Source organism: Meles meles, chromosome 10 (assembly GCF_922984935.1).
Source record: "Meles meles chromosome 10, mMelMel3.1 paternal haplotype, whole genome shotgun sequence".
NCBI lineage: Eukaryota > Metazoa > Chordata > Mammalia > Carnivora > Mustelidae > Meles > Meles meles.
In genome coordinates, this window is record NC_060075.1 from 107,950,608 (window position 1) to 107,966,193 (window position 15,586).

Consider the following 15,586-nt stretch of genomic DNA (forward strand, 5'->3'; position numbering starts at 1 on the left):
AGATGCTTACCGACTGAGCCACCCAGGTGCCTGGAGACTTAGCGGTTTTATTTATATATTTTTAAAGATTTTATTTATTTTAGAGAGAGGGAAAGCGATCACAGAGGCAGAGGGAGAGGCAGCCTCGCTGTGGAGCGGACAACCCGATGCGTGGCTCGATCCCAGGACCCCGAGCTCCTGACCCATGTGGAAGGTAGACGCTCAACCGAATGAGCCGCCCAGGTGCCCTGAGATTTAGCGGTTTGAAAATCTCCTGTAAAGCTGCCCAGGTTGGTAAGTCTGAATGTTCCATATTACATATATACGTATAGTAAACATCAAGTAACACCACAAGCAGTTAAAAAAAGGAAGTTTATTGGTCTTTAAATGGCTCAATTTTGCAAATAAACCAATCGGGTAGTGGCATCAGCCTAAGACATGTGACGCATCTTTGTCAGTTGGCTTCATAGCACCTCAGTACCCAGGAGGGGAAGGTCTAAAGCAAAGTCACAACGTTAGTGGTGAGGACCCCTGGTTAGATGGGACTGCAGTTGAGTACACATGGAGACCGCCGGGCGGCGGGGCGGGCGTCACGCGGAGAACTTTAACTCTGCACATGGCATAGCCTATGAAAAGTACGAAATGAAAGATGTACATCTCCAACCCTTTAAGGACAAATATTTAACAGGACAAGCCAGATGGAGTATCTAAAGAGCTGAGTTCCTAAAAATCCTATTTTTGTTAACTTTACGTACACACCTGTTACCTGGAATGCCTGAACACATCTTGGACTTGTTGAAATTAGGACTGAGCCAAAAGGAAGACGAACTTTGTTGAATCAACTGTCTTAGCCCCATTCCAAAGAAGAAAAGAGAACTCTGGGCAGCAGTGTATTTCCGGTGGAAATTCTGTTCCCAGATAGCATGCTAGAATTCTTCCAGGGCGCGCACCACACAACGGTGACAGAAGCTCATGTCTGGCCTGCGTTTGCCACACATGCTTCCTGCACTACGCTAGGGGCCAGCGGCCGGGTGTCAACGTCAGGACAGTGTGGCTCTGGTGTTCTTCGTGATGACTCCTGAAGACGCTCCCAGAGCCCAGCTGTCACCTCCTGAGCCCGGCTGGCCAGCACGCGCGCCTTCCCCAAGTGTTCCAGGGCAAAATGCGTTAGCACGAATGACGTTCTTCCCGCGCCCTGTTCCAGAGAGACCAACAACTTAACACATGCTCACCACTTGCAGAAAGGGATTTCCGGGGACCGGCATTTTAAAGAAAAAGAGGGATCACTGAAACGTGACTGCGCTGAATCCTCACGGCCTCAAAGTATCTTACAAGTATATGCTGGCCCTTCTTTGCAAACTACCTTACAGTTAGTCAAAAGTAATCGAGGTGCTCTGGAACCTCACTTTCAAGAACCAGAGTATGGCACACATTGTAAATTTGGACAGATCCTAGCAGACGGTTATTTTTTTACGAATCTTCTATACAAAAGTTGTACTCCACACCAGGCAAATTTTCTCTCACCAGGACGCGTGGGGCGATGGGCCCACGGCACCAGTGAGGACACACCCAGGATGATGTCACCGGGGATTTTTCGGTTTCTAAATTAAGGCATATTCAAAAATTTCCATGTACAAGTTTACACCACTTTTCCACGTTAATCACCAGGTAATTAATGCAGGTTCACAGATGAATCACTCTCAATTGAACTATATGCAACAATCATGCCAACAACTTTTCTTCTATATTTTGCATAACAATGGTTAAAAAAAGTGGTACAGTTTCACTACCATGTTCACAATTGTCATTTTCCAAGGCAGTAGAAGACCAAGACATTTTAAAATGATATAAAATTTAAGCTTTATAATAAACCAGAGGAAGTAGCCTTTCCTCCCATCCCCCCACCCCATCTCAGCTCTAACAGTTCCAGAAAGACTGCCCTCGAAACACAAGCCCACACACTACATTCAGGACCGCAATAAATGTAGGCAATTATGAAAAAAGTTGAACTTTGCTTCTTGGTGAAGCCACATTAATTTCTTTTTTTAAGTGAATTTGACTTTCAGTGCAGTTCCAATTCATGCTTTTAGTGATACATAACAATTTCCAAATTGTTAAAGTAATTTCAGTCAACTGAGCCTTCGATGGCAATGCTTATAAATTATATTTATTAGTATGGTCGAGATAAGAAAGGAGTTTGGGCTTTGATTATAAAATGCAGCATCTTTCTCTGATTCTCTTGGCTAAACTTTTCCTCTTCTTTTTTCCATTCTTTTCTTTGCTGTCTTCCATCTTTCTGGCTCGAATTTCCCTCATCAGATCAAAAAATACCTAGAAAGAAGAAAACAGGGTAAATAAAGCCAACAGATAACATGAGCTTGGTACTTCTTGGAACCACAGCAGTAAGTCTTGGGAATGAACTAAGAGTAACTACTTCAGTGCTCTTGTTTAGGGAGCACAGGGAGAAGACAGCACAAAACCAAAGCCTCCTTCTCCAGGATACTGAGAAAGGTGGGACATTTTCTGGTTACACTTTTCAGTAAAATTGTTCACATCATATAACCTGATCTTCCCATCCCAATATTTAAGATAAAGAAGATAACAGCACTACAGATGACAACTCCAAAGATAAAGAAGATACTAGCACTATCGATGACGTGGATTCTGTTTATACAGTTAATGAATGCATTTCACCAATTCATAAAGGTAATTTATGTTTAATAAAATTTATATTTAATAACTTGTTTGTTTTCAGCTACATTTTGAGAAACAAAGCTGAGGAAAAAGCGCTTCCTTTATCATTCTGATACCAGGTACTAAGATAACAATTTTCTTTGTGGCAACATATTTGAGATTTTATCCATTCTGTCTGCTATCCAGAAACTGGCAAATGAGAGCTATTAGCACAATAACTAAAAAATTACTAGAACTCGAAAGTTAAATATTGCTGACAAATGCCTGAGGGCAGATAGACAAGGGTCTAGAAGGACATGGGCTCACATCGTACATAAATAGTTACAAGTATGCGTATGATGACCCGATGAAAAAATTTCAGGGTCTACACTCTAAAATTCTGAATTAAAAAAAATTAAGTTAGTACTTTGGTTTTATTTATTTTTCTCATAAGCATGAAATCAGAAGTGACACCACACCGACTTATTAAGAACTCAGCTGAATATAAAGATCTCAAAAATTCTAGTTGGCCTGTGCATTGCGAAGGTGCTAAGTAAACAAATGTATGTTACGTAGTGGCCGGTGTGCCTCTAGCTCTCTGAAGGAAAGGCTAACTGAAAAAGCTAGGTGCTGTAAAGCTCAGGCAGAGAGGGGCACCTGGGTGGCTCAGTGGGTTAAAGCCTCTGCCTTCAGCTCAGGTCGTGATCCCAGCCTCCAGGGATCGAGCCTCACATCGAGCTCTCTGCTCAGCCAGAAGCCTGCTTCCTCCTCTCTCTGCCTACTTGTGATCTCTATCTGTCAAATGAATAAATAAAATCTTAAAAAAAAAAAAAAGCTCGGGCAGCGAGCTACCTGCAGGAGTTATGTGGGTTTGCCTGCATTTGAAACAGAAACAATGAAAGGATAAACCAAACACTGCTATTATTTTCAGGACGCAGGGAACAGGGGACACAGAACAGTGAGGCATCTGTGAATATACTCATGGTACAACTTCTACTTTGGAACGGTAAATGTTTTACGTATTAAAAAATGGAATTAAACACAAAAAAGCAGCTGCCGAAGACTGAAAATCAAACCAAAACACTTTAAGGCGAGCTACAAAGAGAGTTGGGGATATAATCACACAGAACAAAGAATTTAAGAGACTTTAAAACACAGCATACAGAATATACATCTCAGAATAGAAGCTAAGAATAAAAATAAAAACAAAACCTCAACAAATGAAAAAACAAGACAAATCTTGAACTTCACTTTGTAATTTAGCTGTTCACAGTACGGCAGCATTGCTGACTTGGAACAATCTCATACAACAGGTTGAAGGACAGTGCAAGAGAGCAATCATGCTAATGCAGGTAAGGAACCAAGACTTCCAGAGTAAGAGAGAAGATATGAAGCAGAAAGTCCTGAATGCTGAAACTGAATTAGAAGTAACAGGATGATCCCATGATTTGTTTTCTTTACTACATATTTCCTAGCACTTCAAGGAAGGGCACAAAGCAACAACAAGGCAACACATTCACCCTCAGGCTATGGCTGCTAAATATCATTCCTTCCAGGGGAACCATGTTCCTTAGATAAATGGCTGATCCCTGATCTGGAGGAGAAACAGAAAGTAAGTCAGAAAGCAAGGAAGCTATTAAAAAAAAAAAAAAAGCAAGGAAGTGATTAGAGACTAATGGCTTAAGTCAAATGCACACAGGACCAACACAAGGGGTGCAAATGGTTAGAACAGGGAAAAACTGAGCAGAGAAAACGCACAGAGAATTCAGGAGACTGAAACAGACAGGTGACACAGATGCCAGAGGTCTCTGCCCCGACTTGATGCCCCTCAGCTTCCCTGGGGTGAGTTCGGAACACCTGCCCCTCGAGTCTGCAGCTGGCCCGCTGAGGCAGGAAGCTTCCAAACTAGCTGCATGGGACATCGGAGGACGCCCCCGCAGCCTTCTGATGCCGATGTATTGCTATGGACCGCACTCCAGAAGAAGGCTTAATTTTTTTTTACGTAGGTTCCATGCTGGGTACTTGATCTCACGACCCTGAAATCATGACCTGAGTGAAAGTCAAGAGGTGGATGCTCAACCGATTGTGCCCCCCAGGTGCCCCTGTTAGAAAATTTAGAAAGCAAACTATAGAAATGCATGATCTACACACAGAGAAATACCGTGTGTGTGTGTGTGTACATTATGTATATAATACGTATACAGTATATACATACTATATATACATTACGTACATATACATAAATACACTATAGATGCACTGTAAAAATCCTGTGTATACATGGGAAACACAAGCAAATGCAAGTCTTCCCTTAGACTCTATATACTGGTCTTTAAATGCGGATAAACATCTGGAAAGACGTCTGAGTTAGCAGTGGTTACCTCATAGGAAGGGGAGTGAAGTGGAATGTGGGTGAGGAGTGACTCCCTTTTTCTCCTTACTACAAATTTTTCTTTATACAATAAGCATATGTCCATGTTTTTAATGAAAAAAAAATTAAACATGGTACATTTCTACTAAAACTCTCTCCCCAACAAAAACTTGGCTCTCTTCATGTAATAAATCATACTCTCCATTTTGACATCTACTTGCTCCACCTCTTCCCACTCCTTCAAGATGTTCCTTAAAAATTAGGAGCAACCTTGGAGTTACGCTTCGAGAGCGAGAGCGTTCAGCCAGAAGGCTGCTAACAAGGTCATGAGGCGAACCAGCACCCAGTGAGTCCGAGAGCAGGACTGCCAGGTGTCCTCTGTGACAGGCGTGGCTTCTGTGATGGGCAAGGCCCCTGCTCAACCATTCAGATGGTCATGAAGCTTCTCACAGAGTGGATTCAAAATCTGCCTCTTCGAAACTTCTTTGCAATGGTCTATGTGGAAGCCAGAGGAGGGCACAGCATGAGCCCTTACTGTCTTGTAGGGGAGCTAGGATTTGTTTCCTTTGACAGAACAAGATACTTCCCAATATAATAGGAGACAGTGTTAACACTCACGACCCCAGGAAACCTGTACGCGGCTCCCACAGAGGGTGACATACACCTGGGGGATGCCCCAAGGGCTCCAACCATCGTGTGGAGTCGAAGAGTGAGATGACGGCACCAGAGCCGGCCACACCCAGGGCCAGCAGCTGCCATCACAGGCCTTCAGAACTCGACTCAGGTATGTAATCTCGCCACATCTCAGTTTCCTCCTCTCGAAAGTGAGCATGAAAAGAGGCCTTCTGCTTTACTGGGTTAAAGATGCATGGCTAGTGCTGGCCACAGTGCCTGCGTCTTAGAGACACGACTGAATGTGAGCTCTTTTAACCATTAACATTATTTCCTCAGCAAGAAACCAAATGTCACCTAACTCTAGAAACTGAGTCAGTTGCAGCAAGTTCCTTCTGCGTAGCCACTGAGGTGTTCCATGCGGCAGGGCACGCACGCTGCTCAGGGTGTGGCAGCATGCGCAGTGAGAGCAGTTAGCGGGAACTTCTGCCTTGGAGTACAAGCCTCCACATTGCATCTCACTTTGCTTCGGAGAGGTGACCGTTGACTACAGACCCCATGTTCCCACACCGGCCACAGCAACACTCCCCACGTCCTTCCGGCATCTTGCCGCTCTCCATCAAGAGGTGGAGTCGATTCCCTCTCTCCTGATCCCGGCTGGGACTCTGGGACTACTTCGGCCAAGAGAACGGAGTCGAAATAAGGCTGTGGAACTTCCGTGCCGGGCCAGAGACGGTGATGTGGTTTCTGCCTGGTTCTTCTTCTCTTGTGACGCTGGCCCTTGGCACTTACCCTGCCTCCCTGCTGGAAGGAAGCCTGAAGTAGGCCACCTGGAGGGCGTCCCTGGACGACCGCCAGCATCGACTGGCTGAATCAGACATGTGTAAATGGTCTTTAGAACCTAAGCCGAGCTGCTTCCAGTTTCCAGACTTGAAGCTTTTCAGCGGAGGCACCAGACACTGTGGAGCAGAGACAAGCTATCTCCCCCGTGAGCTGGCCAGATTCGTGCCCAGAGATTCCATGAGCATAAGAAATGGTTGTATTCACCCATAAATTTGGGGGGTACAGTTTGTGTTACACAGTCAGAGTAAGCCCGATCCCTTGACCTTTCTTTGACAATACGTGCATATGGCAAAAAAAAAATTCACAGCCGCAGATGACAGCACAGGGATTGTGAGAACAACAGCTTTGTGGCGTCGATGGCTATTGGCCGCCTCCTCTCCCCAGTCTCCTCAGTGTAAATAGGTTCTAGAGTGTGCTCTAAGTCCACTCAAGACATCAATTAGAAGGAACCCCAGAACACACAAAATGATAATATCCAATGTTGCCTCTCAAAACTCCAAACACACTGAACTTTAAGACACATTTTCATTACCAGTTTAAACACATGTGCTGCAGCCTTAGAGAAAACTGGTATACTAAGTAAAAATCTTGTAACACTCTTTTGTACGGCTATCTTAGGCCTATGGGAATCTGACCACGTGACCAAAAAAACCTAATTGGACATTGTCATCAGGCCCACAGTAACTGAACAGAACGAATCTCTAATTTTTCTTTTTGTTAAGAATCTCTAGGTTTTTTTTTTTTTAACTTAATGATTTCTGGATTGGCGTTACAAGTCTACAGGCACAAGCAGACCAGTTCAGTAAAACTTGAGGCCACCTAGAAGCGGTGTTCCTTGAACTGTGGTCCCCCCGGGCCACAGTCTGCACCGCAGGGGAGCTTAGTGGAAATGCAAATTCTCAGGTTCAACCCAAAGCAAACCAATCAAAATCTCTGGGGGTCAGACCCAGGAATCTGTGTGTTCATGAAGTTTCACAGACGATTCTGCCCACTAGAGTTTAAGAGGCACTCGGTAGAGCCCAGATGCTTGGCGGCGGGCAAAGGCCCCACATGGGGGCTCAAGGAGCCCATGCCTCCGCCGAGCGGGCAGCCCTCCTGAACACTGAACATGTGGGTCTCCTGCAGCAGGATGACACAATGCACCTGGGCTGGCTCCTAGAAAGGAGGCAAGGGTGTTTTTCCCCTGGACTCAGGGAAGGGCCACCTGAACAAAGGGGGAAGGTACAGAAGAGGGCAGAGAGGAGAAAAGAGGTTGAGGGTGGGGAGTGTAGGTGCAGTAAAAGATTTCAAAGTCCTCTCGTCTTTATCTTGGGAGCGATCCTACGTGGGGCCGGGCAGGTGTCAGCTCAGAAGACTTACGCCATGCCTTGTAAACGACCCAGCCCATCAGGATAAGAAAAAAGAAAAATTTAAAAAGGGCAGGGATTCAGGTCAGAAATCCCGTCAGTACTAGAAAAAAAGTGGTGTCTCATGTTTCAGTGTCTCTTGGGAACCTGAGGACAAGGTGAAGTAAGAAATTCCTAACAGGCCGTGCTCGAGCATTGAGGGCGGATGAAAATCAGCACATACTAAATCACTATGTGCAGGTGTCACAGATCTCTAGACACAATGGAGCTGAGTTAGAGCGAATCAACTTGTTGTTAACACCATGTAGCCATAAGGAGGGCTGCCCTTTACCTTGTCAACATTGGCTCGAGTTTTAGCAGATGTTTCCACATAGTTGACATTCCACTGGTCCGCTCTGGTTTTTGCCTCTTCTACGGAAACCTGCCTTTTATCTTCTAAATCTGATTTGTTACCAACCAGCAGAAATGGAACGTTCTCATCTTCTTTTACTCTTAAAATCTGCTCCCTGGATAGGAGGAAATGAGAAAGAAATATTAATATTACCCCCGTGTGTCTGACCAACAAAACAACAAACACCAGCTGCAATGAGCATTTATTCACGGGATTCTTTACAATAACAATGAGCTCATTTGTTGCATGATGGGAACCAAGCATCACATCTTCCTTAATTTTATCATTAATCACTTGCGTTACACACTCATTTCTTGGATGAAGGAAGAATACACCAGAGTAGGGAGTATAAAATGGCAGTGGAGGTACAAAATGGAAGCGTCAGAAGCAACTTCCTCCTTTTCCTGCTTTTTTAAAAATAAACTTTTATGAGAAGGGTGGTTTTAGATGAGCAGAGAAGTTGCGAAGAGAGTACAGAGTTCCCCTATTCTCTGCACCCTGTTTCCCCTACTGGTAACATCTTATGCTGGTGTGTGCATTTGTCACAACTAATAAGCCAATCTTGATCCGTCTTTATTAACTGAAGTCCAAATTTTATTCAGATGTTCTTCGTTTTTACCTAATGTCCTTTTCCTGTCCCAGGATCCTATCCAGGATCCCATGCGACATTTAGTCATCAACTCTCCTTAGAGTGGCTCTGACAGTTCCAGACTTGCCTTGTTTTTGATGACCCTGACAGTTCTGAGGCTTGCTGGTCAGCTCATTTGTAGAAAATCTCTCAACTGGGATTTGTCTGATGTTTTTCTCGTGTGATTAAACCGGGGTCATGGGATTTGGGGAGGAGGACCACGGAGGGAGAGAGTGCCATTCTTATTACCTCATATCAATGGTCCCACTAAATGTTTTTAAAAGCCCCACCCAGGCCAGACATCTCTTGAGTATGGATTTTGTGTTCAGAGAGAAGTTATATGCCATCACCAATTTTAAAGGTATGACGGCTCTCTGTTCCTCCTAATCACGTGACTCCGTGCAATGAGTACTTCTCTGCCTCGGTCTCCTCGTGTATAAAATGAGGCTAACAACAGAACAGTTGCTCGGAGGATGAAATGTAAAGTGCTTACAATTGGGTCTGACACACAGGAAATGTTCAACAAATGCGAGCCGTTCTTAATGATTACTAGTGCTCTATTGGAGAAAGAAGTTTTCTTTTAAAATCATCATTCTCTTGCTACCTTACTGATGTCTCTCCTCTGAAACAAAGAGACACTGAAACTACAGGAACGATATTTTAGACTGAAAGAAAATGAGAAAATTAAAGGGGTGATTAGAATGACAGGTCGGGGGCGCCTGGGTGGCTCAGTGGATTGGCCACTGCCTTCGGCTCGGGTCATGATCTCAGGGTCCTGGGATCGAGCCCCGCATGGGGCTCTCTGCTCAGCGGGGAGCCTGCTTCCCCCTGCCTCTCTGCCTACTTAGGATCTCTCTCTCTCTGCCAAATAAATAAAAAAAATGTTAAAAAAAAAAAAAGAATGGCAGGTCAGCTGAGGACACCGACTTTGCAGGGATCTATCATGATGTCTGAGATGGAGCAGGAATCTTCGCAAGTCTTAATCTCAGCTTTGTCTGCACTGTGCTTCCAGGCAGCGTCACCTGGATGCCACGCCGCCACCACCGCCGCGAGCCATTTACTGAGTGTTCCCCACGGCCACGGGCTTTCAGTGCCACGAACTGCACACACTACGCTCGCACCGCAGAGAGAAAGCCGTCATCACTTACAACGGTAAGCTGTCCTCCTAGAGGACATGGCCCCAATTTGGAGATGATAAAATGCAAAAAATGTGGGTCTTCGAGTCTATGAAATTCGCTAGTATCTAGCGCATGTTGTTGATGCCTGGTGTGTGGTGAGCGCTGCGTGAGTACTAGGCAGGGTTACTTTTAGTTTTCCTTCATTCACCTGATTGTCGATGTTGTCTACACCCGAGCAGGCTCAGTGTATGCGGGCAGCTCTCTGGACCCTCATTCCTAGTTTCCTAGTCACCTCCGTCTTTCGGGGATCTGTACTTACCTTAACCACCGCTGAGGAAGGAACAAGGTCACTGGGGCAGAGTAACTGGGGGACACGTGCTGAGCTGTACAGGACTGGGGCTGGATGTTTCCCACCATGCACGTGACCTCTTGCAAGGAGCACGTCCATGCTCGCCATTACCACTGTCACATTTCTGACGTGCTTGTGAAGAGGATACTAGCCAGCCACCATCGTTTCCGGAACAACAAATGTGCTGGTACCTTCTTAGCCAGCTTCCCTTGTGATCTACAGCCTCAACTAAGATGTTCACGACAACAGACTGACCACCTGTCTCGCTAAGCCGCAGAGATTGACACTGGTTTTCAGGACTCTGGTACTTGCGGTCGTATGTGTCTATGTATATACAGTCATTAGTTTATTTCTTAATAAACACCTACCGAGTCCCTGCTTCAGGGAGACCAAGAGAGAAAGTGCAGTGATAGCATGAATCAGTGCTTTCAGAAACCTGGCCATGGAAAGCCTGGACTTACTGGGTTCAGGGGTGAGAGGACCATATTCTTGAGTTAATTAGTTGGTCTGAATGAGCTACTTTCGTGGATGTCAGAGAAAGGCAATACTATGTCTACAATCTTCAGATACATTTTACTTTAAATAGAGTGTTAGAGGCTGTTATAGAATTTCGGAATAGTAAAGTACCTTCACAAACTGGTCCAATTTCTTCATTTGTGGCATAAGAAAAGTGAGAACCACCCCCCCCCCCAAAAAAAAGAGAGAGAGTTTTCTAACCTTTCTACCAAATGTTTACTAAGCAGGCCCTGCATGATACATGCCAGGAACCGTGTCAAATACGGGCACCAGGGCTACTCGGACGGGTGAAAAAAGGGTCCTGCTCTCACGAGTTTTCCCTCCTCAAGGAAAACACAGGCACATCAAGCTGACTCTGAGAGTGTTTTAAGTGTGCCGGCGGCACTGTCGCAAGCACTTCACCACACACAAAACTCCTTCCTTAGAGAAACCAACAAAGTTAATTTTACAAATAAATCTGCACTTTATTTCTTTCTTTATTTGAGAGTGAGAGAGAGTACAAGCAGGGGGAGCAGCAGGCAGAGGGGGAGGGGGAAACAGGCTCCCCACAAGCAGAGAGCCCGATGCGGGGCTCCATCCCAGGACCCCGGGATCATGACCTGAGCGAAGTCAGACACTTAACCCACTGAGCCACCCAGGAGCCCCATAAATCTGCATTTTAAAAAAGTTTCTCAATGACATGTTTTTTTGCAAAGAATGCTCTCTTCGATTCCTTTAAGTTCTTGAGACTTTCACGTACACATGAAAAGCAGGCTTTATAATAGGCCCAGGTTCAGGTTTTGCTCAACCCCTGGAAAACTTCCCTCATCGGCGGAAATCCTTCTTAGCCCGCAGGCTCAGCCCTCTCATGAGGGCCTCTGGGCTGCTCTCCGCTCCCGGGTCCCTGCAACGATCCCTGCCCACGTCTCCTACTTTGTCACCTCGCTCTTGGCTTCACCCCTTTTTCAACCAGGCTGTATGAATCACGAAAACAGAGGATACACTACGTGTTTCTTTTGTGTGCCTCATACCAAGGCAAACTTGTAAAACAGAAATAAAAAAAATATAATTAAAGAATACTTTTGGGGGTGCCTGGGTGGCTCGGTGGGTTTCGGCTCATGTCACGACCCTGGGGTGTGGGACTAAGCCCTGTGTCTGGCTCCGCACTCAGTGCGGAGTCTGCTTGGGATCTCTCCCTCTCCCCACTCACTCTCCCTCTCTAAAATATATAAATAAATAAAATCTTTACCCCCCCAAAGAATACTTTTGATTATGCATATAGGATATGAGACTACTCAAGAACTTATTTATGCCGTATGTCTCTTAGAATTCCTCTCCTTCCCCTACCATCCCCCTGCAAACCAAACGGATGACAGATTTTGATTAAGCAAATAGTAAATAAGATATAAAAAATATATAATCTAACCTCATGTGCCAATCTATAGTATTTTTATTTCTATGACAAAAAGCAGTGTGTGCTGTCTGGCATCTGTGTCGTGAGGAGGACGGCGATGAGCCTGCTGAGCATTACACAGGCGCAGGACCCCAGTGACCAACAGTGAAAGATCTAAAATCTGGGGCAGAGTTTCATGACATGAGCCAATGTCAACTCTGATGGCGGTAGCAATATTCTACTCCAGAGAGAGATACTTCAGGAATAGGTACTGACATTGTCACAGTGTCACGCCCCCGTGCAGGTGGCACGGGGACAGCGGAAAGACAGCAGTAAGGTGTACAGGGTATCTGAGCGTCAGTACACCGGGGACGGAGTCACAGCCTGCCATCAAAGAGGGAGTAAACACGATCACACGCAGAGTTAAAGACTAACAAATAACCACCTCTAGCTGTCCGCTTGTTTCGGGGAAGACACTACTGTGCACAAAGTCAGTGCGAAGGCCTCAGTCCCCGCCATACCTGAAGTCGGCCGTGGCTGCAAAGGACTCCATTTCCGTAATAGAGAAGACACAGAGGAAACCCTCCCCGCTCCGAAAGTAGTTGTCTCTAATCGCGGCATAGTCCTCCTGCCCAGCTGTATCCAAGATATCGATCTGCACTTCCTCCCCGTCCAGCACCACCTTCTTGCGGTAGCTGTCTGCTTTGGTAGGCTCGTAGTCCTCCACGAACTAGAAAAAATGAAATGCGGATTCCTGTGAAGTTGCCAACACAGTACAGAGAGGTCCCATGCACTCTTCCCTCCATGTTCCTCAATGGTTGACACTCAATTTACATTTTCGTTATAGATAATTCAGTGGCTTCTACTTTTGCAAAAAGCAAGGGTTGAATGAGTAAGTCTAGACTGTTTACAACTTGACAGCTAGGCCTTTTTCCTTCCTGAAAACACCATACCTGCAAAAACAATTATACATCTGTTTAATCAAATATCTAAAAACTCCTTTCAATGTGACTCTAAATATAAATGTTCATGCCAGAATTGTGGAAATAGCTTGAAAGTAAGTCAATATTGAGGCGAGCACAGAAAGCTGCTATGAGATCTCTTCTCTAAAATGAACCAAGTCAATAAAGTGGCTTATACTACTCAGTATAATGGCAAATCACTAATTTTGAGATGGTTCTCTAAATGTCTGCTTTTTAAAATGTGTGACTAGTCCTACCTTTGACCTCCTCCTTACTGTTAAGGAGGGGCTGGATTTAGCGATTAGTTTGAAAGACTAGTTATTAAAACGAATAGTATGGGAAAGAAATTGAACAGATAAATCAGCCATTTCAAATTTTTTGCTATGGTCCCCAATAAGCAAGATAACGGCTGGATTTAAGCTTTTTGCGGGTGTGACAAACGCTGATGAGCAGGCAACTAGGGGGTAAGGACCTGCAGGGTCTGCTGTGAGAGGAGACCAGGCTTCAGGCTCCATTACTCACTGGAGCTCAGTCCTCTAGGGCAGGCTGAGAAAACTCTCTGAGGTTCTGTTTTCTCATCTGCAAAATGGGGACACTACCACACCGTGCAGGATGTTACGAGGATTAAGTAAGAAAGAGAAACATATAACCTTGCTGCTCTGGAAGGAAGAGTTGAGGATAAATGCTTAAACTGGATTTTCAACTCTTAAATCATTTAGGCTTGATAAGAATCTTCTGGGGAAAGAATATGCTGCTATATGTGGGCTGAGACCTTAACTCTGGGGCAGTCAAGTCTGATATACACACAGGCACACAAATCTGTAGCCTTCTCAGAATTATGTTTTAGGGATACAGCCTTTACCTAATGGTGAGTGTAGTGCCATGCCAAATACTACAACTAATTTTTCCACTATTATTAGAATTGTTTTATTAGTATCACTATTATTATCACAGGACACCTTATTACATCAACTTTAAGTCTCAATTAGGTACTATATCTACCAGTTCCATTAATTCAAGATGGGAATCTCCATTAAACACTTAAAACGAAAAAGCCAAAGTTAGATTGCTTTAGAGTAGGTACTGCTCCCAGGTTTGCTTTGTTTTTAAAGGATAACGTTTTTAAGGCTCTTGAGTTATTGACTTGTTAAATCAGGATGTGTATAAATGTTGGCTCTGAACTGAAAAATGGGGGGAAAAAGTCTAGTCGCTTTCAAGGATTCAGGAATATATTTAAAAGAGCACCAAAACGAAGCCATAGAAATCCTCTCTGAAAACCCAAAGTTTGCTATCCATTATAAAACGGGCACTCACCTCATCATACATGAACTGTAGGGTCAGAGCAGACTTGCCCACACCACCACTGCCCACCATGATGACTTTGTGTAGGGCCAAAGAATTCTGACCCTTGGGCTTGTTTGCAGCCATCTTGTGTCACAGAGTTTGCAGCGAAGGAGTAAGAAGAATCTAGAAAGGATGAAAAAATAAGTAACATTCAGTATATTCTTCTTCAGAATTGCAAGTGTAGGGAAGAGATATGGTGTCCTTGGGCTTCAAGATACTAGTTTTCATTTTCATGAAATCACTGTGGTGATTTGAAACAGATGGCAAATGAAGTATGCTCATTTAGAGGAAGAAGCACTTATCAGGGAACACCATGACAATACAACAAGTATATGAGTCAAGGGCATTTCTCCTAGAACAGCTCGTTTTCCATAACGAGCTGTGACCCACAATGAAAATTTCCCAGTGCAACCCCGTGCTGACAGTAACGGACACTGCAGGTATTGGAGCATAACCACAGACTATGAAAACACACCAAACAATCACTTTGCTCTCATGTTAACCTTGAGTGACCATAATTAGAGACATGTTTCTTCTAATTCTAGTAAGAAACAACTGACTCCCCTCCCACCCCACCTGCAAAAAGAAAAAAAAAGTTGCCGACTGAAAGGCTTACTCCCGGTCAGCTTATAAATGAAGGAATCTCCTCCCAGTAACTTGGTAGCAGAATTACAGATAGACTCCGATACTGTGTATCACACCTCCCAAGGGATGTCATGGAGTAGATGTAATTTACATAGCTGGATCCAGTGTGCCCCCGCTTTCTCCAGAACACGCATTTGTGTACTACCTGTCCGTCTACGCTCAGGGTGGGAGGAGCAGGTTCCTCCAGAAGCTGGCTGCTGCTCTCTGCTAATGGCACCCAGTACCCGGCCTTAGAGAAAGAGGCCATGAGGTCACAACCAACAGCCCGTGTGCAGCCCTAGCCAGAAGCCCTTCTGCTTTCCGACGTTCCAGGGAGCTGCTGCTACCCTTCCTTCTCAGCATCCTCTGCCTACTTTTGGTCACCGTACGGCTTTCCCAAACTGCAGCTTGCAGGGCCACACCGCCTCCTGCCTGCCTTCCCGTTCTGTGCCAGTGTC

General features: G+C 44.9%; 1 protein-coding gene across 2 annotated transcripts in view; it reads right to left on the reverse strand.

The window, feature by feature from the left end:
* Positions 1-337: 337 nt before the first annotated feature.
* Positions 338-15,586, reverse strand: part of RALA (RAS like proto-oncogene A) — a 75,579-nt gene continuing 60,330 nt past the window's right edge. For both annotated transcript variants that reach the window (XM_046021077.1, XM_046021076.1), the window contains 4 exons: positions 14,475-14,627; positions 12,720-12,928; positions 8,156-8,330; positions 338-2,310 (listed from right to left, as the gene is read on the reverse strand). In XM_046021077.1, coding sequence (XP_045877033.1) covers positions 2,188-2,310; positions 8,156-8,330; positions 12,720-12,928; positions 14,475-14,588 — 621 coding nt within the window. In that variant the 5' untranslated portion in view covers positions 14,589-14,627 and the 3' untranslated portion in view covers positions 338-2,187. The remainder of the gene's footprint in view (positions 2,311-8,155; positions 8,331-12,719; positions 12,929-14,474; positions 14,628-15,586) is intronic.